At 40.9% G+C, this 23231-nt stretch overlaps 1 protein-coding gene across 1 annotated transcript; it reads right to left on the reverse strand.

Moving 5' to 3' along the window:
- Positions 1–19071: 19071 nt before the first annotated feature.
- On the reverse strand, positions 19072–20838 carry LOC134541816 (uncharacterized). The gene has a single exon (XM_063385509.1). It carries the CDS (start codon positions 20836–20838, stop codon positions 19072–19074), a length of 1767 nt encoding a protein of 588 aa, XP_063241579.1.
- Positions 20839–23231: the final 2393 nt, after the last annotated feature.

A 23231-nucleotide genomic window follows, 5' to 3' on the forward strand; every position in this document is an offset into this window, starting at 1 on the left:
GAACCGACGCGCAGTCTTCTCGTCGTGCACAGGACAACTACGAGAGTCGAGCGGCGACCGTAACGTTGTACGGCGGAGAAATGAAGACAATTTGTGTATGTAAGACCTTTGAGTGCTTAAAAAAAAAAAGAAATATCAATTTTAGCAATCTTCGCTCGTCTAAAAATGCAGTTTGAAAACAAAACATGGAAACATAACTAGGTCTGCTCACCCTACCTCAGAGAACTCTTAAATTGTTTGTTTACAGACACCACTCGGAAATCTTGAGCGGTTTTCAAATCGCACGATGCGCCCAGGTAGGCGGGGTTCTTAAATACTTTAACATTTAATTATGCACTTTTAAACATTCAGTGCATTATTTAAGATATCACCACGATATAAAAAATGTTTGCGTAGAGTCCACATGCGACAAAAGTGAAACTTCTTAGGCACGGATATAAATAAATTATTAGTTTATTTTACAGAACAAGAGCTCATAATTAACAATGGTAAAGATGAGGATATAATTTTAAAAAAACTTTTTCCTCGCATCCAGTTCACTAGAATTTTTGGCGCCTCTTCTGGCGGTTTATTCCCACGTTAGCTTTGATAATACCTCTTATCTGCTTCTGCCTTTTTATTATTTTTACGTGATTTTCTCCAGCTCAATAAAATGAAGAAAAAAACACTCAAATCAAACTTAAATTACACTTATAAAGTCTATCTCGCCTATCTATAAATCATTTTGATATTTCAAATCATAGTGTTCACGTACCAAAAATTAATTACACTTATAAAAATAAAATATTTATACTACACGTATTTTTTTTTACATTTTAAATCACACTATACACATTAAAATGAATGATACTTATAAAATTAATTGCACAAATCAATAACTCTTTTCCACGCGAATAAATAAATTGTAGATACTTTAAATAAAATAAAAGATATATGGTAGCGTCAATCGTTAGCCGTAACGAAAACTGAGAAGTATACAAACACGAGTAGCGTTACGAGAATTCCGTAACATCCCTGCTGCGTCCAATCTACCTTTCCCCTGCCGTCTTCTCGTGCGTCCTATAGCATGCTACGCTACGTACCTATCTCCAGCTGCTTGCTGTCTACCCCTTCGACCGTTAACGCATGCGTTGGAGGCGTTGTAGCTGACACACTCTTCTCCTCTACCGGTTCCCCCACCACCATCTAACTCTTCCCCTCATGCGATCGGAATTCTCGTAACGCTCGAAAATTGTAGCTCCCTCAGCAAAGAGGTTTCCCTTCAAAAATAACATTAACATTTTCGCGTTTTCGTCAAGTTATTATTGCCACATTTATATTAATTTTGCTGTTTGTAGGAAGGATACAGCGCGATCAAAAATACGACTTACTGAAAGGCTTTCTAAAACTTCCAACGACCTCAAAACGACAGGAAAAGCTCATTTTCTAAATGTTATATCCGAAAACTTAGTTGAATATCACATCAACACGCTGGCTACAGGCCGGATTGGTGGCGAGGGGCAGGCGGGGAGCTACAGCGCCCAAAGCCCCGGTCCTGGCAACCACGCAGATAAGCACTAAGTATACGTGCGCCGCGGAGATAACCTGTAATTTTGCGCAATTTCTCCTCCAGCCCCCACCTCCCCCCCCCCCCTTTTCACCGTTGCCCAGTCTTCCGTTATCAAGTGAATGTGTTGATTTACGCGACAGCGGCGGTCGATCGACTTCTTTGAGCGGGGAAGAATGGTGGGGGGAAGGGGGCGCTTATAAATAGCCGGTCGATGCAGGATATCCTTCCTCAAACCAAGCTTGTCATGCTCGGGGCAGTAAAAGTACAAGCTGTATTTGCCCTTCGAACTCTCTCTCTCTCTCTCTCTCTCTCTCACTCACTCTTTCACTGTACAGGATGATTCCCAAATTCAGATAAAAAGATTCCACATGCAATGTAAAGGATTAAAATATAACATGACTCGTTAACCAGGGTGAAAACACAGAAAACCAGTTGCCTAGAAATAGTTTGTACCACTACAAGACAGATATTGTATCCGTTTACAACACATAGCTATGGTTATTTTTGCCTACGTTTTTTTTTTTTTTTTTTTTTAAAGAAAAATACTAATTATTCCTTACGAACACTGGCGCATAATTTTATACTTTAATTGATGTTTCATTCAAAAGTATTTTTTAAAACAATGGAAAAGATAATCAAATATTTAAAAATTGGACTTAATTTGGTTGTATCATGCTTATTAACTGCGCAGTAAACATTGAAAAGCTATATTCAGGGATCGGTTTACAAATAACTTTAACTATTTGAGGTACTGGGACAACACACAGCATAAATGTTCGAGTAAGAATCAGAACCCAGTATTACAGTGAACACTATTTTGTAGTGACATATTTGTTTCCATGTAAATTTACAAATTAACAAATATCTTTAATTTTACGTGAATATTTCAGTTCCATTTCCATAAATCATTATTACAGTGTATTAAGGTGGGTACGTGTTCTTCGAAATACATTTTACAAATTCCTGAAAACTACTTCAGATTTACTATCGTAATTAAGTATAGCGTTTTCTTGAACTGAGTCCTACAATTAACGTTAGGAATCTGATGCTAATGTAACTATGTAATTCCCTTTCATTAAGAGCACAAAATATTCCGATTGTTCCTGGGCAAAATAATGTAAACCTTATGTTTGTTTACCTGCCAGCTATGCATTTTTTTTAGTATTTTTAATGCAATGAATTTTATAATCCGAACAGTGACTGTCGCACCTGAAAAGTAAATGAAAACTTCTGCACGGTAGCCTATTTCAAATAAATATCACGACATGAACCATTATGTTCACTTATTTTCAGTGTTTTGCTGCCTGCTTCATTCTACTTTTTTCGAAAGTCATCAGTTCATATACTAAGCCTTTTTTTTTCTCAATAAAACTGAATATTTTGAAGTCATATTATTTTCCATTGTGTACGCACGTCATTTCCTCAATTTATTTTTTAACTATTATTTTTTAGATTTTAATTCATAACCTTTTTTATTTTATCTCCATTCGATGACGTGTGCAAAAAAAACTGTCGGTTTTTTTTTACGTTGATCATTATTTACCAAAAAAAAACTGGGTTGGGAGTATCAATACGCTTCGTGCTGCAAACGAATTCAGACAGCACAAAGCTGTCATGTTTTAATGAGTTTTTTTTTTTTTGTGAATTCTTCCTGTGTGAAATAAAATATTTCATGGTGCCGGCATCGCAGCGCACTTGGTCGCAACGGAGCGATGTTTCGGCGCAGTTGCCGAGCGCCCTTCAGACATACACGTTCGCAAATATACCCCCCCCCCCCTCCCCACCTCCGCCCCTCTCATCCAGCGCCCCCTTCCAACCCAGTGCTATCTCTTTCCCCTTGTGCGCTTGTTATATAAATTTTTTACCCCGTGGTCATTATTTTTGCTACGGCGCGCGACTTTTCGGGAATGTTCCGCGGGCCGGGGGTCGCCATTTTGCAACTCCTGCCGCTCCGAATGCGAATAATTTTTCTGGCCTAGGGAGATAAAAAAATTGACGAGTTATGACCTTTCCACCCCCCCCCCCCCCACCCCCTCCCCCCCAAAAAATATCTCTTCTTTTTTTTTACTCTCTCCTCCTCGTCTTCCCCAACTTTCATCCCTTCCCCCAACGGATAGGAGAGGAGGGTCGCGGGGTGCGTTTCCGGTTTCCGGTCGCCAGCGAGATATTCAGTACTGTCACTCGCTCTAGCGACGCAACCTCTGAACTACTGCTACAGTTCCGCAACTCTGAAGGCTCGCCCCGCGCTGGCCAGGCCTACAGCTGAACGACTTGAAGGGCCACCTCAGGTGGGCTGTCCAAGTGACCAGCCCACCTTCTCCCCCGCTCGATGGTGGAAGTTATACTTCTATAGGCACGTTATGAAAAAAATGATGAGAGCGAATTTTTACGATGCTCACGCACATTGCAAAGAAATTTTCACAGGATAAAAAAAGGATACATCCAAAAATGGTTATGTACATGTAAAGATTATATATGTGCTTTCAAATCTTATACTTGAGTGATTGATATTAAATGCTGGTCCATATGATTAAAAACATTTATTTATTGTGAATATTAGTTATATAAATTGTGTTCATAAACGTTTTTAACTCTCTTTATGTAAGTGAGGTTATGTTTCGTATGTATAATTTATTTTCATTATAAATTATTACTTTATTATTTAATAAATAATTAACATTAATTAATTAGAATAAACATTCGGTGCATTTATTGATGTTCATTATTAATTCAAATTTACTAAATTAAATAATTAATTTATACACATGTTTAAGTATATTAAAAATAAGTCCGTGTACTTACGTACGCGCGTTGAAAGATATTTTTACTTGGCGTGACAAAAAAAATTTAAGTTTAATTTTGCATGCAAATAATAAATAGAAATAAAATAATAAAATATCTGGAGTGATATAAATACTGTTGGTAAAGTATGAATTCAATATTTTTTTTTTCAAAAAATTATATAAATACTCTGTATTCAATATGAGTACACCCACCCTTTATTTGAAACAAATAATAGTAAAATTAAATTATTGGTGAATAGGTTAAAGATTTTTGTTAAAAAAATTGGTTGTCTGTAAAGTCGGTTTACGGACTATAGTTTAACGTGACAACGTCATAACAAAACATTGGTGAAATGATTGCATACTTTTATGAATAAAATTGAATCATTTTTATTTTAATAATTAAAGAATAAACACTTAAAATTATACTAGTAATCAGATTTTTAAAATGCAAAAATAATTAACCTTTATTGCCGAAATTGTTGTTGTAATAAGCAATGAAAACCACATTAGCTTTTCACTTCACTTTATAAACAGTCGACGAAACAGTTCACGTGTAGATGACTTGTAATTAATTTTAAAAACTGGCGTTTAGCTATAAAGTTTAAATATAATTATGAACAATTTTTCATATAAATAAACTGTAATAAAATATCTATCATCAATAATTTTTTAGTTAATTGTAACATAACCTATTATTACTGCACTCGCCGACAGCGTAACGGAACACAACGCAACGGAATAATGAGTGTAACGGGACACAGCGTAACGGAACAATGAGAGTAATGGGACACAGCGTAACGGAACAATGAGCGTAACGGGACACAGCGTAACGGAACAATGTGCGTAACGGGACACTTTTTCGTGCATGCAGCCGGAGTTCATCGATTTATTAGACGTTGTCACGTCAAAAACATAATATTCTCAGTACGAGTATTTAATAATTCTTCATCCAAAATTTCGCCTCCTTCTCGTTCTTGGCAACGCAATAACCCTCGCTTCATCCACCACGCTTCAACCTGCTCCATGGACTTGTCAGGGAACCAGTCCGCGGTTTCAAGTCTCCGTCAACCTCCAACCACTTCAATGCTCAACTTATTGGAATGCTTGGTTTACAGGCGAAGAAATTTATCTTCCAAAAGTATATTAATTTGAAAATCATATAAGCTGAGCACTTGTAAATAATTTTAAAAAATTTTTGCACTTATTTATTTATGGTAATTAATTGCACTTTCTCGGTCAATTTTTGTTTCAAACATCAAATTTAAAATGTGATCAAACGCAAGTTTAATGAGCGTATTTGAAGCAGCTAAACAAATTCTAAATTCTAAAAACTTTTAAGACGTCATTGTTTTTATCGTTATGATTATTTTCTCGAGAATTAATAATGAGATCAGCAATCATACTGAGGCCGGTTTCACTCAACCCAGACACTCACTGCAAGCATAAAATATATTTATCATAATTTAAGCAACCCTTGTTTGTCCTGAGGAGGTTGACCTGCTTGTTAACTCTCATAGATATACCCTAAAGAAAAATATGAGAATAGCCTTTGTTTTAAATTTTCAAGGGTGGCAGGATATTATAGGCAGAATTTCATATTTCCTGTTTGGTTATTGATTTATATCATATATTTCTTTAAATGCAATAGCATTACACATTACTTTATGTATATATTTTTGTACTAGTACAAAAATAGGTTATTATGTTTGTCCAAAAATAAATATCTTATTTACTCATCATACACAATATCAAAAATAAATATTTAACCATCTGGTAGAATACAAACTATTACTTGTCAAATCTATAGGCCTATTAAAGAAAATCATGCTCTGTGTTGAGATCAAAAGATATAATTTACATAAATAGATACCAAGACACGACAGTATTTTTAGAGTGAAGCATTTCTGAAAGAAATATGACCACAGAAAATAATAAACACAACTCTAGTGCAATTTGTACACAAAGGAGAACATGGTGCGCAAAATACACACATTAACCAACACTATTCGGCTTATTTATGCACCAATGAACAGCCTGAAGATCATAAACATCACAAAAACCAACCACCATTATGCCAAATTAGTGCACCATAGTAAAATTACAACAAACATACTTCTGGCCGTTACAGATAAATCCAAAGTAATACCTAGCATGGGTCATCATGTCTCTCCCTAAACCTACATACCTGGTTGCATTTCTCTACTAGCTATTTTATTTCCTAACCTAACTAAAACTAGGTGTATTATGTAAAGGTTGCTCTGTACCCTAAATAGCCCCCGTCCTTCCCGCATATTGCCACTCAAGTGCTCTTTGAATCCACATTTCCGAGATGCAACTGAAAGTTTGTGGGAGGATCTTCTCTAGTCTGTAATAATCCGGCTACATGGGCGAACAATAGGTATCGATGAAGACTTTTGGCTGAATACCTTTTACCTGGCATGGTCCCATTTCTTCACCTGTCAGGTTTCCACCCATGCATCTGTTCGTAGTGGTGTTCATACCACACCCAGCCTACAACATTTATCATGTCATAATATAATGCCCCCATATAGACGATAGACTTGTGTTTTTCAACCAACTTTGTGTATTAGTATTGTTATACTAGATTAAATTCCCTGAAATTTCATAATATGCTCCATTTGTGATATATCATTTAATTTCAAAACTGTTCAGTCGTAACAATATATATACAGACAAATCTATAGTATCTGGACCCTCTTTATACATCAGCCTTTGTGCCATGACATTGTGTCCTTCTATACTGATGGTTCTCAATCGAGAAAATTTTCGTATTAGGCTCAAACTTTGGTTGTTGGTAAATATTTGCTGGAGATCAAAACAAAACAAAAATTCAATCCATCATTTAAAAATCTATGGTGTTTACGCAAAAAAAAAAAAAGCTGTTAAGTGTGGGTCAGTACAACTCGTTAAGGTAAGAGTTAAAGTCCTTTGTGTTCTGAGTCCATCATCGCTGGCCTCCCATATCGCAGGACTGGTCTGAAGCGAGCGACAGTAGGGCGAGAGGGGAGAGGGGAAGGACTTCCAAGCAGCTGCGGCCTCAGGAATTCAAATTAAGCCTACTCCTTGAGCGGCAGGACTCGCTAAATATTGTGTGACAAATTCCGAACTAACCCCCCCCCCCAACCCCACCCTCCTCTCAACCCTCCAACCACCGTCAGCTTCGAAACTCCGGACCCACGTCCCGGGAACGCGGTGTTTTATTACGGCACCGGAGCGGAAGAGAGTTGGCCGAGAACTTTTCACCAGGACTTCCGGTCTGGTCACAAAAGCCAGTCGTCGTCACACGGTACTTGCTGGAGATATAAAAGGTCTCCTACATCCTACCTCGGTTTGCCGTGAATACTAAGGCGGGTCTGCCGCGATTGCAGAGGTGACTACAGACAGCGAGAGAGAGTTTGTACTGCTCGACACGTCACAGTGAATAAGATACAGGTGAACTTCAAGACAAAGTTTGAGAAATGAAAGTACTTCCAGGTTTGTAGAATATGATTTATTGATGTTTGGTGCTTCTTTTTGTTTGTAATTAAATGTTAATGTACGATGAAACAGTGATATTAAAAGCAGCTTTAACGTGGAGGTTAAGTTGTTTATCTAATGGTCATGTTTCCAAGGAAATTAATGTCCGTTTCTTTCAGTCTTCTATTTTCGACACGGGTCAAGGTCTGTGTGGCGTGTGCTCGAAGGCATGGTAGATGTCGCTACTGCACAGCCTGCACGCACTCTACTCTACTACTACATGTATTCAGTCTACGGCCGCGATTTAAGTGACGTCACGGATCTGGGTTCGAGTCCCGGGTATTTTGAAATATGATATTGCTCTAAATAAAGAGTAAAGACTGTCAATTAAAAGAATAGATTCAAAATTAATTTTTTAATAAAGTAGATTATTCTGATCAAGATTTAATAATCCGCTGGTCGGTTACGTGGCAGTATGGGAGTTTCATCTTTGGTCGTACGCAATATCATATACAAGGTTTCCAATCAGATGACTGGTTGATGATGTAGCTAGAGTCATCGGTGTGTTTTTACATACCAGAAGATTCTCTGTTTTACAAGTAACGTCTATTAACAAAAAAAAATATCTTAAATATTCATTTTTTTTTGTAAATCATAGCTTTTATTCTTATTAATTGTCCTGTTTGTTCAACAATATTTTTTTATGATTAATTTTTTTAAATATTGTTAACAAAATTTTCTGCTGTTAATTATAAAGCAATGCTGCGATCGCCTTAAGTTCACCGTGTGTAAGAAATTCTCGTAAATAAATAATATTTACTACATGAACTCGACAACGCTCACAGAGGAATTGTGCCTTCAGACCCGGACAGCGGTTACGTGGGAAGCTCGTGTCAGAGCATGTACGAGCCCCACTCGCTCGTTCAGCGAGGCCAAGAGCGGAGGTTCAGTGCCAAACCCACGAGTAACTCATGGTGATTCATGAGTGCTGTCTCATTATACTAAGTAGTTCCGAGTCCAATTTTACATTTAGCCTTCTTGAGTCCAACTTTACAACGAGAAATCTTTTATTATTACATAGAGGTAAAAAAATATAATATGTTTGAATAATGTTACGATACTTAAAAAAATGTAAAAAAAAATTGTGGATGAAATAGAATGGTAAGGACAATAAAACCAATTGGTGTGAAACGAGTTAATTTTATTAAATAACTGTCACAATTTATTTCATAATTGAACATAACTTTTCCTCAGTTCACTTAGGTTTCACTGAACAAAATTTCGAAGTGCTAGTGTAACCATTTACCCAACAAAACAAAATATTTTTTCTTGAGGAGAGAACTTAGTTTGATAATCATTTTGATATACGGGTTTTTTTTTAAATAATATTTATAATACAAAATTTTGTTGAAAGTTCCTTCTACATTCACTCTCTGTAAGTAAAAACATTAATTATTGAAACTCGGAAATCACGTAATTTAAAATCCTGTAGGTAATTTGGAGTTATTTCCCGATTTTTACTGTCCCTATCTCATATTAAACTATGGGCTACTACTTCGTTCTGATCCTGGTTCTCCGTCTGTGGTGACTACTAAATTTAGCAAGTTCATTCACGTTATTTCTCCGGGTACTGTTAAACTAGACATCAATCCTTAATGTTGTTTCAGCCTCTCCTAGTCATTAAAAAAAAAATTGGTTGTCTGTAAAGTCGGTTTACGGACGATAGTTTAACGTGACGTCATACCAAAACATTGATGAAATGATTGCATACTTTTATGAATAAAATTGAATCATTTTTATTGCATTATCACTATTTTGTATGGATACAAAGAAAGAGTGAAATGAAATCTACAATTTAATTGATAAATTTACTTTTATTTGCTCTCATTAATTAAATAAGTTTATTACTTTAAGGAAGAAATTATTTTAACTATAACTTTTATACATGTTTTCTATTTAACTTCCTCCAATCTGTGTTATTCTTTTAAAAATAGGACGATGATAGGAAAAGTAGGAAACAAATGGGAGTGTTTCAAGTTTAATGTGCCTCGAAAAAGTCAAATCGATGGTTGTTCCAATCGAGTGGACGAGAGATGGATGCGGCGCAAGCGTACAATGAACGTAACGGAACACAGCGTAGTGGGACAATGTGCGTTACGGGACACTTTTTCGTGCGTGCAGCCGGCGTTCATCGATTTATTAGACGTCGCGTCAAAAAAAATTGTTGGCTGTCTATAGTTGTTGCGTGCGTTGCAGCTGTGTTCCTGTCAGCAAATGGCTTCGACCACCGCGTGTGTGACGACCTCCCCGCCCCGGGGCCGGCCGTCTCTGCCGGCGGCGACAGGCGACAAGCGCTTCTTAGACAGGACAAGGCTGCCAACCCCGGGGTTTGGCGTGTTGAATATTCCCCCGCCCGAGCGGGCTCTGACCCAGGTGGTGAGGGGTGAGGGGCGGGCGTCTTGACGAAGCAGCGCGGCGGAGGAGGCGACATGAAAACTGCATTAACACCGGCGGACTTGCTCCACCCGGTGACCAGGGTTAGGGCGGGGGAAAGGCTGAGAGCAGCGAGCTTGCTGGAGATGAAAAAGGATAAGTTAAAGTCGAGGCTTTCCAATTTCGCCAACTCCTTAAACCAACCCACATACTTCCGTATTCTTTCACCGCCGCACCCCTCCAACCCCTCTTTTGTCGGTCACATCCTTCGCCTGGAAACCGAGAACTCCAAGCGCCACATCCGCGTGGAGAGACTCGGCCCATTATTTCTTCTGAAGGGCCTCTGGCCCTTTTCTTCCTTCCCGCTACTGGCTCGTGGTTTTTTTTTTATATTTCACAAATACTTTTGAAGGTTCATCAAGCTTCGTGACGTTGCAGGCCAAACATTTCTTCCTTTTTCCACCAGGAAAAAAAAAAGGATTCAAAAAAAATGACGAGTGGCTGAGTGATTTTCCGTGTTTCTTCGAGGTTGAGTGACAATGCCAGCTCGAACTGCAGGCTCTTGTTCTAAAAATAAGTGATTGAGATGTGAAGTTTATATCGACTGCCATGCTCATATTTCATACATTTTTACTGGAGGGACTAAAAAACTTTTTTTTTTGTTTGGTGCTGCAGTGATAAAATATATAACATTGTTGGAAGTTAAAAAAAAACTTTCTATTACGATATCTCAGTTGGAGTTTCATGCACCATGAGGGTATTTTTTTTTCTCCTCATTGCCAGCTGTTAGTGGAGGGTTATTTCTGTTAATACCTCTTTGCTTTTTATGTTTGTCATAAATATTTTCAATAGATATTCATTAAGTGCGATATAATTGCTGTAAAAGTGATAACAATCAAAAATAATTATGCAACTATATATACTCTTTATGTAACATTTAGTAAATATCTGTTGAAAGTAGTTGTAACATAACAAATGCGAGAGGTATAACGTTAAATTTACAGAAATAGACCTTTATTAGTAACGACTAGAAAGTAAAAAAATTCAATATTACGTGTGAGACCGACTACAGTTTACCTTATTTTTACAGTGATGAAAATTGAAAACTCGATTGAGCAACATCAAGGGATAAAAAGAAACCAAAAAATTACTTTCAACGCACGTGGCAGCCAATAACAGCTGACTGTACTTTGAGAAAGCTCTCAATAACTATGCAGTATCATTTCGTCGTTCAACTGAACTCAAAACAATGAGGCGTTTAACGCAGTCCCCGATGTCAGGCAGCTAGCGCTCTGGGCAGATAATATTTAGCCACCCCCCTTCCTTAACCAGTTACCATCCTCCCCCCCCCCCCTCCAATCTTAAAACAAGCTTAACAAATTCAAACTTATATATTATCAGTTTTAAAACATAACATGATGTAAAAATATACTAATGTTTTTCAAAGACATGGGTGATTTATCTCTTTTCTTTTTAAAATTTAATAAATTGTTGTTAAACTTTAATACGACTGTTATAACTATCAAAATAAAACAAGAAATATTATGTATACTGCATATTGTTGAACAAGTTTAAAATATTTTTCTAGCGTATTTGGTTTAAGCACCGAAATTTTAAAGCGCGCTGCGTTAGTTAATATAAACAAAAATGTATTGTTAACATGTATCTTTGAAAATCAAACCATTACCGAACCTTCAAAACTTGTTTTTCCCGATCCTCAATTTTTTTTGTCCTTCTGTGTTTTTTTTTTTTTTTTCCCCTCAAATTCTCCCGCACCTCAAACACTGTCGTTCTGGTCAAAAGGCCGGTTGACCCGTTTGTAGATCAGGGGCCTGCGTTTAACTATGGTGCTTCATAGCAAAACTATAGTTCACTGCACTCACCCGCGCAGCAGTTCAGTTCGCCGAGAGCTGTCAGGGTAGTAACCAGCGGCGCAAATCTCTAGGCATCGCAGCGAGGAGGGGGGGAGGGCCGCGCAGCCCGAGAATTTTAACCAACACGAGTCATCGCTGGATGCGGTGCTCGTATTCTGTAAATCGCCCATATTTTGGCCTAAATGCATGCAATAGGCAGAAAACTTTAAAATATACAGAAAGTTTTCCATAAAATATAGTTTTTTTTTTATTGCGAATATGAACTCCGTTTCACAGTCGCGGTTTTTCAAGCGCAAGCGGGTTGCCTCAGTGGAGGGCGTCTTAATTCCATGGGGGCTCCCCCCTGCCGCCCCCCCCCCCTAGAGGGTTCCACGCACATGGCAGTAACTGAAGAAATTACATGTGGGTCGCACAAATAAGTGTGACGTGTAATTACAGTATAATCCTTAAAAAAGAGGTGAAAAAACTGAGAATGATGAATCCTTGCATGATGTAATAATCATAAACCCGGCGCTGCTTTCTGAATTTCCCGTTGGATCCTCCATTCGCCAGTACGGTCCTTGATGAGGGGAAGTTTGGCAGCTCTCCCAATATCTCTCTCTCTCTCTCTCTCTCTCTCTCTCTCTCTCTCTCTCTCTCTCTCTCTCTCTCTCTCTGTCCACTAGTCCTTAATTAATCGCACCGCTGACGGAGTCAGTCATGGAGCTGTTCTACTTTCAGCCCCTCCTCCCCCGCGACCTTTCCCCGCAATCCGACAATCCTTCCTGGAGCAGGGGACGCGGCATAGTGCGGGCTTTGGCCGCGAAGAGCGCGAGAATCGTGTCCCTCCCTCCTGGACCCTTTGTCCTTGTGTATTCATGGCGCGGCGACTGTCCGCCTTGCCCTTCCCGCGAGGTGTCTTCCAAGATGACCCGTGTGCGGAGGCTCCACGTGAGGACAGGCCACGGCGTCCTCTTCGCTGCGGCGCCTCCCGCGAGGTGTCTTTCGAGATGACCCGTGTGCGGAGGCTCCGCGCGAGGACAGGCCACGGCGTCCTTTTCGCTGCGGCGCCTCCCGCGAGGTGTCTTCCGAGATGACCCGTGTCCGGAGGCTCCGCGCGAGGACAGGCCACGGCGTCCTCTTCGCTGCGGCGCCTCCCGCGAGGTGTCTTCCGAGATGACTCATGTCCGGAGGCTCCGCGCGAGGACAGGCCACGGCGTCCTCTTCGCTGCGGCGCCTCCCGCGAGGTGTCTTCCGAGATGACCCGTGTGCGGAGGCTCCGCGCGAGGACAGGCCACGGCGTCCTCTTCGCTGCGGCGCCTCCCGCGAGGTGTCTTCCGAGATGACTCATGTCCGGAGGCTCCGCGCGAGGACAGGCCGCGGCGTCCTCTTCGCTGCGGCGCCTCCCGCGAGGTGTCTTCCGAGATGACTCATGTCCGGAGGCTCCGCGCGAGGACAGGCCACGGCGCTCTCTTCGCTGCGGCGCCTCCCGCGAGGTGTCTTCCGAGATGACCCGTGTGCGGAGGCTCCGCGCGAGGACAGGCCACGGCGTCCTCTTCGCTGCGGCGCCTCCCGCGAGGTGTCTTCCGAGATGACTCATGTCCGGAGTCTCCGCGCGAGGACAGATTTCTCCAATAAATAATAAAGGCATTATTTCTATTGCTTCATTCCTATATGTAATCCCTGTTAGGGTATAATAGGAGATTTATCAATCTAGTAATATTTTATCTTCAAATCATATAATCTTTATATTAACTTATTTTCAAAAGGTTTATCGGGGTTAGTGAGAGATTATATTGACTTGTCCCCATAGTTAATGTTATATGCATATTATATATCTTCATGTAAGATTAATTTCCTCTATCCAAATAAATGTTAAAGTAAACATAATAAATAATATTAAACAAAAATTTTCTTCTTTCTTCAGAATCTTCTGAATATATACCATCACCAAAAATTATAATAAATATTTTCTTCACCTAAAATGGGTTTTAGACTATTATATTTATCACATCTTGAAAGTGAACAAATTTTCCTTCTTGCTTCAAACCTTAATTATATTCCATAACCAGAACTAAGTTTTCTTCATCTATATTTAGAGTTTATCTTCATAATGTTTATCACATAAATCAACTGGAGAGAAATTCCTCTAAAATTTTCTTACAGTCAATCTTCATCGCTGTCCGTTTCCACAGATGCATACCACCGGTCAAATTCTTCTAACCGTTTCCCCATTTCTGTTACTAGGTTTCTCCAAATTTCAAAAGAATTCTTATTATGGATAAGACTTCGAAGATCTTGAAAGTCATATCCTAGTGTCAGTAATTCTTGAGTATAGTTTTCTCTGATATCTTCTGTCTTCTTACATTGATTTAAAACATGCAGTACTGTATCTTCTACTTCACAAATCTGACAAAGAGGTGACTGTACTAATCCAAGTGAATAGAGTTTTGATTTAAAATTTCCGTGGCCACTGAGAAATTGCGATACATAATAGTCCGGTGTGATCCACCGACATTTAAGTCTTGCGTTAATGTCAGGTATAATATTGTACGTATGTCTTCCTGTTGTTGAGGAGTCCCAAGCTTCCTGCCATCTTGATATAACATTCCGCCGAAGTTCCTTCTTCTCTGCCACAGAGATCTTCCTATCCCTATTTAACTGGGATACTTGCCCACGTTCATATATAACTAGGTCAATGGGTATGAGTCCGGCTATAACTAGGAGTGCATCTGTTGAAATTGTTCTATAAGATTTAGTTATAGCAATAAGTACAGTTCGTTGGCTGGATAATAAAGTTCTTCGAGGATGAACTTGACAAGCAATGCGACTCCAAGCACCAGCTGCATATGTTAAAATACTCACATAAACTCCTTTATAAATAATCTCTAGGGTCTTATAGTTTAAGCCCCAATTAACAGGTGTAGTAGATCGTAATCGGTGGAATAATATTGCAGATTTCTTCGTTATGTACTTGATATGCTCGTGGAATCGGAATCCAGTCCCAATCTGTACTCCCAAATATTTAACAAGTTGTTTAATTCTTACAACACGTCCCTCGTAGCGTACTGTGGGAGGTCTATTAACACTAAGTTTACCCTTGAGTAAAATACCTTCCATTTTTTCTGGAGCAATCTTTAGTTTAGAAGCAGTTGCCCATTGGTGAACAATACCTAAAGCCTCTTCAGACTTCTTTTCTAACATGAATCTTGAATTAGCTGGGATTAATAAAAATCCATCATCGGCGTAGCCGTATATGACACAATCTTCTGGTAACTCTTCTCTAAGAAGTGGATCAAATAGCACATTCCAAAGAAGTGGACCAAGGACTGAGCCTTGAGGACAGCCTTTGGTTAATGTCTTATTATATACTACGTGTCCCTGTTGACATGTACATTCTCTATCACATAAGAAATCAAGTATCACTTTATAAATGTTTGAGGGACACCTCAGTTGCTTCAATCGAAACATAATCTGGGGCCACCAAGCATTGTCGAAGGCCCCAGATATGTCGATTGTTATTCCCATTATATATTCATAAGAACTTGATTCAACTGTTGAAAGCACATCCATCAGAGCCAGCTCTGTACTTTTGCCTCTGCGAAATCCATCTTGGCGATTATGTAAACCATGAACTTTCTCCAAGTAAGCATGTAGTCTTTTACTTATTAGGCGCTCATATATTTTACCCAAAATGGGTAACATAGTAAGAGGCCTGTAAGATTTAACCAGCGAAGGGTCCTTCCCATATCCTTTGTATATAACTTTCAATAAACCCTTTTTCCAGGCACTGGGGAAAACTTCTTGGAGCAAGGCCCTATTATACATTTTCAACAATACATCTTCCATTCTAGTATATACTCTCCAGAGCATTTCTACAGTTACATTATCCAGTCCAGGTGCTTTCTTCGGCTTTAGCTCCTTTATAATTTTCCTTAACTCCTGTATTGTAAACTCAGGTATGGGAAGAGTAGCAGGAACTTGATTCATTTCTTCCCTCTTCTGTTTGCATAATTCATCCTCGTCTGCAGAACAATCATCCGGTAGAAGTCCATCCAGAATAATTTTTAAATTCTTTGATATAGAGCATATCTGTAATCCATCAACAACAAGGCCTGGTATTTCTGTAGGAAGCTTATTCTTCTCAGCACATAGTCGATATATTACACCCCAAGGATCTTCATTTCCTTTCTTGGTAACTAAATTAAGCCAAGATGATCTTCTTTTTTCTCTAATTAACATCTTGTATTTTTTCTTCGTATCTTTATAATTTTCTTTAAGTGTGTGCATTACTTCATAAGTCCACATCTGTTTCAATTTTCTTCTTAAATTTTTAAGTTTGATCCTTAGTTTCTCAAGTTCATCATCCCACCAGGTATGTTCAGGGCTTTTGGGGTGCAAAACTTTAGAATATTTTTCAAATAGTTCAATTATTAATGCAGTTACATTATGAACAAATAATTCTATATCGTCAGGAGTATCTTCCAGTAATATTTGCGATCTTCTGCATAAATCCTTATCAAATAACCGCCAGTTAATAGCTCTATGAGAGTATCTTTTCCTATAGGCTTGATATATTACATCTTCAGCATCCAGGTTTATTTGAAATAGAATTAATCGATGATCACTACTACTCTCCTGGCATACAGTCCACTCCGAAATCTTAGGATAAGTCCTTCTGTCGCAAATAGTTACATCAATATAAGTCTCAGTATCCCATGCCGGTGAAACATATGTAGGGAGTGTGCCAACTCTATTTAATACTTCTAGTTCATTTGCAATAAGTAGATTGTTAACTTCTTCTCCCTTATCATCTGTAATAGGAGAGTTCCATAATGCAGATTTGGCATTTAAATCAGCAGAGAATAATACTCTAGATTTCTTAAGTACATCCATTATCTTCTGCCAATGTTCCAGATGTACTGATATATCATCTGAAAATTTAAAATATGAAGAAACCAGATTAATCTTAAAGATTCCACAATCGACTAATAAACATACATGGTATTGATTTGTCAGTCCTGCTAATGGCATACAGGTTAATCTTTGATTTCGAATCCAAATAGCAGCTTGAGGATGTTCACCTGCACATATTATCTTGCCAGGTATGCCAACAATCTTCCCACGAACACAATATGGTTCTTGAAGCATTAGAATATCAAGATCCTTGTCTTGAGCAATTTGAATTAATTCATTAGTTACCACAGCAGATCTTTGCATGTTCAACTGTCCAATTTTAATAATTTGTTGTCTATTCATATGTTATCTTTTCTTGTTCTTTTTTGAGAAATCTTTTATATACCGGGCATTCCGTAGAATCTACTCGGTGACAATATTCCCGATTTTCCTTTTTACAATTAATACATTTATCACCATCTTGTTTCTTTCCACATTCCTGATATTTATGCCCCTGTTCGCTGCATATCGAACAGGTTAAATTTCCATGGCATTTAGAGGCTATATGACCATATGATTGGCATTTATAACAGCGAGATACAGATATGAAGTCCTTAAAATGGCATGATGAAAATCCAATATATATAGATGATTTTCTCTTCAGAAGACTTCTTATTTTAGGTGTTATCTCTACTATCATGTGTATTCTGTCTGTCTTATCCTTACGTACACGTTTAGTTCTTACTTGGAAATCTTTGATAAACTCTTCCTTAGAAATATCCATTTCTGAGAGATTTTGTTCATAAAGGTCTTCTGAAAAATTTTTAGAGTCATACTCTTTGGGCACATCAAAAATTATAATTTTTGGACCCCTTGACTTAGGTTTTTCAACCCGAATCCCCGATTTCTTGAATCTTTCATCCTTCAATAATTTCGCAATAGTTTCCTTATCTTCAGATTCTATAAGAATCCCTCCTCTTGAGATCTTCCGAATACTCTGGAACTGCATTTTCTCTTTGATAGGATTAATTATTCTTAGAAGATCCTTTTTTGTACCTTCACTTGTTTGATCTTCCTTTTCAGGAAGAACAAACACAATTTCCTTCTTTGGCTTCAACATAGGCCATTCTGTTGTTTCGTCAATTTTCCCACTTATCAAGGTAGATGAATAAGTTGGTCCAGCAGTAACAGCTCGTGAGGCCATCTGTTGTTGGGTTTCAATAATACCCTTCATTTTTGCATTATCAAGTAATACTCTGTCTACTAATCCTTTTAATTCCACAATTCTTGGAAGCATATAGTTTGTAGCACTCTTGTTTACCTTAGAAATCTCAGTAGTTGAGTAGTAAGTAAGATCTTTAACAAGTTTTTCAGCTTGAAATAACAATTGTTGCTCATCCCAGTTTGTTGAATCTAAAGATTCAAATTGACTAATATCTTTATCAGCATGTTTCTTCTGCATTTCTTCACTCAAAATATCTTTTAGCATTAGTCCTACGACTGCACGATCTTGTCCATGGATAATGGGCCATATATTTACAATCCATTTTCTTTCTTCTCGACCAGGAGTTCCAATACTTGCCAAATTAATATTTGGTTCCAGCAGTTTGTCCACCAATACAGTAATTTTCTTTGCATCCAGATTTTTTCCAATTATGGCATCAGCCATTGCCTTCCGTCTTTCTGACCAATCGCCTTGAAAAGGCGCACTAGGAGGTTCCAATAGGTCTTCGAACCATTTCTTCTGTTCTTGTGTCATTATGTGCCGGACAATGGACTGTACAGTTTATCGGTACTATTGACCGTCAGGTCTCTGCTTACTGCAGTGGGTTTTAAACCCCCGACCTGCTGCCCTCTTAGCCGTTGTTGGAGCTTATGGCGGCAAAGCTCACGCTCTCAACTGGCCGACTTATTGCCAACAATCGTTGCCACCCATTGGCCCAACGATGAGGGGGGGCAGAGTCCACAACCTCTTAATTCAATTCAATTCAATTCAATTCGTAGCCAAACCGTCCGGTACTACGAACGAATCTCCTCAATTTCAGAGATCGCAATAGTCACCAGGCGGTATGGAGGTTTAGCTCGAGGTAATGAACAGTCCAGTGGGAGATACCCGCGCGAGGACAGGCCACGGCGTCCTCTTCGCTGCGGCGCCTCCCGCGAGGTGTCTTCCGAGATGACCCGTGTGCGGAGGCTCCGCGCGAGGACAGGCCACGGCGTCCTCTTCGCTGCGGCGCCTCCCGCGAGGTGTCTTCCGAGATGACTCATGTCCGGAGGCTCCGCGCGAGGACAGGCCACGGAGTCCTCTTCGCTGCGGCGCCTCCCGCGAGGTGTCTTCCGAGATGACCCGTGTGCGGAGGCTCCGCGCGAGGACAGGCCACGGCGTCCTCTTCGCTGCGGCGCCTCCCGCGAGGTGTCTTCCGAGATGACCCGTGTGCGGAGGCTCCGCGCGAGGACAGGCCACGGCGTCCTCTTCGCTGCGGCGCCTCCCGCGAGGTGTCTTCCGAGATGACTCATGTCCGGAGGCTCCGCGCGAGGACAGGCCACGGAGTCCTCTTCGCTGCGGCGCCTCCCGCGAGGTGTCTTCCGAGATGACCCGAGTGCGGAGGCTCCGCGCGAGGACAGGCCACGGCGTCCTCTTCGCTGCGGCGCCTCCAGCGAGGTGTCTTCCGAGATGACCCGTGTGCGGAGGCTCCGCGCGAGGACAGGCCACGGCGTCCTCTTCGCTGCGGCGCCTCCCGCGAGGTGTCTTCCGAGATGACCCGTGTGCGGAGGCTCCGCGCGAGGACAGGCCACGGCGTCCTCTTCGCTGCGGAGCCTCCCGCGAGGTGTCTTCCGAGATGACCCGTGTGCGGAGGCTCCGCGCGAGGACAGGCCACGGCGTCCTCTTCGCTGCGGCGCCTCCCGCGAGGTGTCTTCCGAGATGACCCGTGTGCGGAGGCTCCGCGCGAGGACAGGCCACGGCGTCCTTTTCGCTGCGGCGCCTCCCGCGAGGTGTCTTCCGAGATGACCCGTGTGCGGAGGCTCCGCGCGAGGACAGGCCACGGCGTCCTCTTTGCTGCGGCGCCTCCCGCGAGGTGTCTTCCGAGATGACCCGTGTGCGGAGGCTCCGCGCGAGGACAGGCCACGGCGTCCTCTTCGCTGCGGCGCCTCCCGCGAGGTGTCTTCCGAGATGACCCGTGTGCGGAGGCTCCGCGCGAGGACAGGCCACGGCGTCCTCTTCGCTGCGGCGCCTCCCGCGAGGTGTCTTCCGAGATGACCCGTGTGCGGAGGCTCCGCGCGAGGACAGGCCACGGCGTCCTCTTCGCTGCGGCGCCTCCCGCGAGGTGTCTTCCGAGATGACCCGTGTGCGGAGGCTCCGCGCGAGGACAGGCCACGGCGTCCTCTTCGCTGCGGCGCCTCCCGCGAGGTGTCTTCCGAGATGACCCGTGTGCGGAGGCTCCGCGCGAGGACAGGCCACGGCGTCCTCTTCGCTGCGGCGCCTCCCGCGAGGTGTCTTCCGAGATGACCCGTGTGCGGAGGCTCCGCGCGAGGACAGGCCACGGCGTCCTCTTCGCTGCGGCGCCTCCCGCGAGGTGTCTTCGGAGATGACCCGTGTGCGGAGGCTCCGCGCGAGGACAGGCCACGGCGTCCTCTTCGCTGCGGCGCCTCCCGCGAGGTGTCTTCCGAGAGACCCGTGTGCGGAGGCTCCGCGCGAGGACAGGCCACGGCGTCCTCTTCGCTGCGGCGCCTCCCGCGAGGTGTCTTCCGAGATGACCCGTGTGCGGAGGCTCCGCGCGAGGACAGGCCACGGCGTCCTCTTCGCTGCGGCGCCTCCCGCGAGGTGTCTTCCGAAATGACTCATGTCCGGAGTCTCCGCGCGAGGACAGTCCACGGCGTTATCTTCTCTACTCAGACAGTCCGGCCACATACTCCTGGAGGGCGACTTCCCGCCGCACGCCAGCATGCTGCTGGTAGCCGCACTTGCTGGCGAGAACCTGCGGACTGCTGAGTCCTCGTCTGAAGCTGGTTCCTGTTGCAGAAACTATATTTAACATTTCTAAAACATTGTTACACTTTATCCCATTCTTGTTACAACTTTCAATACAAATTATGTGAACCGTATTCTTTAACAAATAATTAAAATTACAAATCACCTATGGTACCAAAATTAATTTAACCTTTACGACAGATGACAACAAACTGAACATTCAATATGGCTAATAATGTACAGATATTTTTCAAACATGTTTACTAACACAACAACGAGACAATTACGTGAATCGGACTAAAACAACTCGCGAAATTACAATATTTCCGTTACTGTTAAACAAGCCTCGTATATAGTTATAAATTATTCTCATAATTGTACATTTTCTCATTTTTTACTGAATATTATTATTTTTAAATAATATGGCGTAAGGTGATCTGGATCATACAACATGTTTCTGAATGCCAGGTAAAAGCACTGAGTGGTAATACAACATGTAAAATGAGTTGCAAAACCCTATAGGACTTCGGGATTAAAGGAGGTAATTACGTGCTCGTGAAAATCGAGATTCCTAAGTATTTATTTCAAAAGCCATCTAAATGTCTACATATTTGTATATGCAGCTGATATAAATTTGGTAGTTAAAGCAATAGTCAAGTACACAGGTGATGCAATATTATTTCAAAAACATTCATACACAGGACTAATTTTTGTAATTTAATTAGTCTATAAAATACTTTTTTATTTATTTACAAGATTAGATAGTCTGGCTTTGCAAAAGGCGAGTCAAGCAGCTATCCAGTGGTATCATCCGCACAAACGATAAACTTTTCACGTCTAATGTAGAACCAAATAAATACACTTTTTATGACTTATCTACATTTATTATTTGAACACTCTCTGGTTGGAGATGGCTTTATTATGAGAGCAATTATATGATTTTATTTTACTCATGTTGGTAATCATTGAAGTGAGCAATTCTGATACGGCTGTTTGCAACCCAGTTAATTGGAAACGCTTTGAAAGTCGTTGAACCAGAAATGAAGATTTTAACGATGCAAAATGCTGGCTACGCAGTTCACACAAAGATACGAATTTAAACTGCGAAAAAAATTATATGTGTAAATGACCCTTTTTCTTTCTCCATTCTCATCCCAATGACATGAATGCCTTTTCATTTGAACTATCAAACAACCTTTTCGCGATAAGTATATGTATAGGTGATTCCAAATTATCTGAGAAATTTCTTCGTCTAATGTTCATTCATAACAACTCAGTAAAAATCATTTCCTCGAATGTTACAGTTGTTAAAAGAGGGTAAAGAGAGGATGTATTTGTTAATATTGCAAACAGCTCTTCAACATGGCACTAAGTGGCGCAGTGGTTAGACACTAGACCTGCATTACAGAGATCTTGGGGCCGATCACAGAACGGCCAACCTAACTTCGGTTGTCCGAGGATTCTCGGGATATTTCCAGGTAAATGCTGCATGGTTCCTTATTATATGTCATAGTTGATTCCTTCCAGAGTGTCCTTGAACACTATCGATGAGTTTACTGTCGTTAACGAAACGTTACGCTCAAATAATAAGTAACGTTAAAAGATTTATTTTAATTATTTGTGCAGAAACTATGAAGGCCTACTATGTAAGAAGAAGAAAAACGTAATTTTTAATGCTGGTTATTCACTTGTTAGTAAATATGATCTAAAATCATTCAAAATATAAAATTGGACACTCCGTGATCTTTTTGGATTATGCCTACCCGCTAACATTTTTGTTTAGTATAGAGCATGATAGCGTGAAAGGGATCAAGCCTGTGTTGTATGAGACCTCTGAAGATGCCTGCTGCAATGCAGAGCGAAACGTCGGTAACCACTGCCCCTTGGCCACGAGCGAGCACCTGGCAGACTGGCGCGCACAGAGCAGGGGTGACGAGGAGAGGCAACTCAGTGCTATGAATAAATCTCCTATTTTCTTTAGTGATCCGAGAACTGTGCGGGATTTAGAGGCAACCTAGCAACCTTAAAGACGTTCCTTTTAGAAAGTAAATGTTGGCAACCTTGATTTTTGGGGGGTCGTTCGCAGCTGGTAATATTAACATAGCCTATGAAGTTTAAGATTATTCATTTTCAATACGAAACAACCAGAGCATTACGTTAAAATGCTTTATCTTTCGTTTCAAATATTAAAAACTTCAAACCCGTAAATCTTGAGTGCTAAAAATCATAACCTCAATTTATATTGGGGAAAAAAAAATTCACACGAG

The sequence above is a fragment of the Bacillus rossius genome (assembly GCF_032445375.1).
Source record: "Bacillus rossius redtenbacheri isolate Brsri chromosome 4 unlocalized genomic scaffold, Brsri_v3 Brsri_v3_scf4_2, whole genome shotgun sequence".
Lineage (NCBI taxonomy): Eukaryota > Metazoa > Arthropoda > Insecta > Phasmatodea > Bacillidae > Bacillus > Bacillus rossius.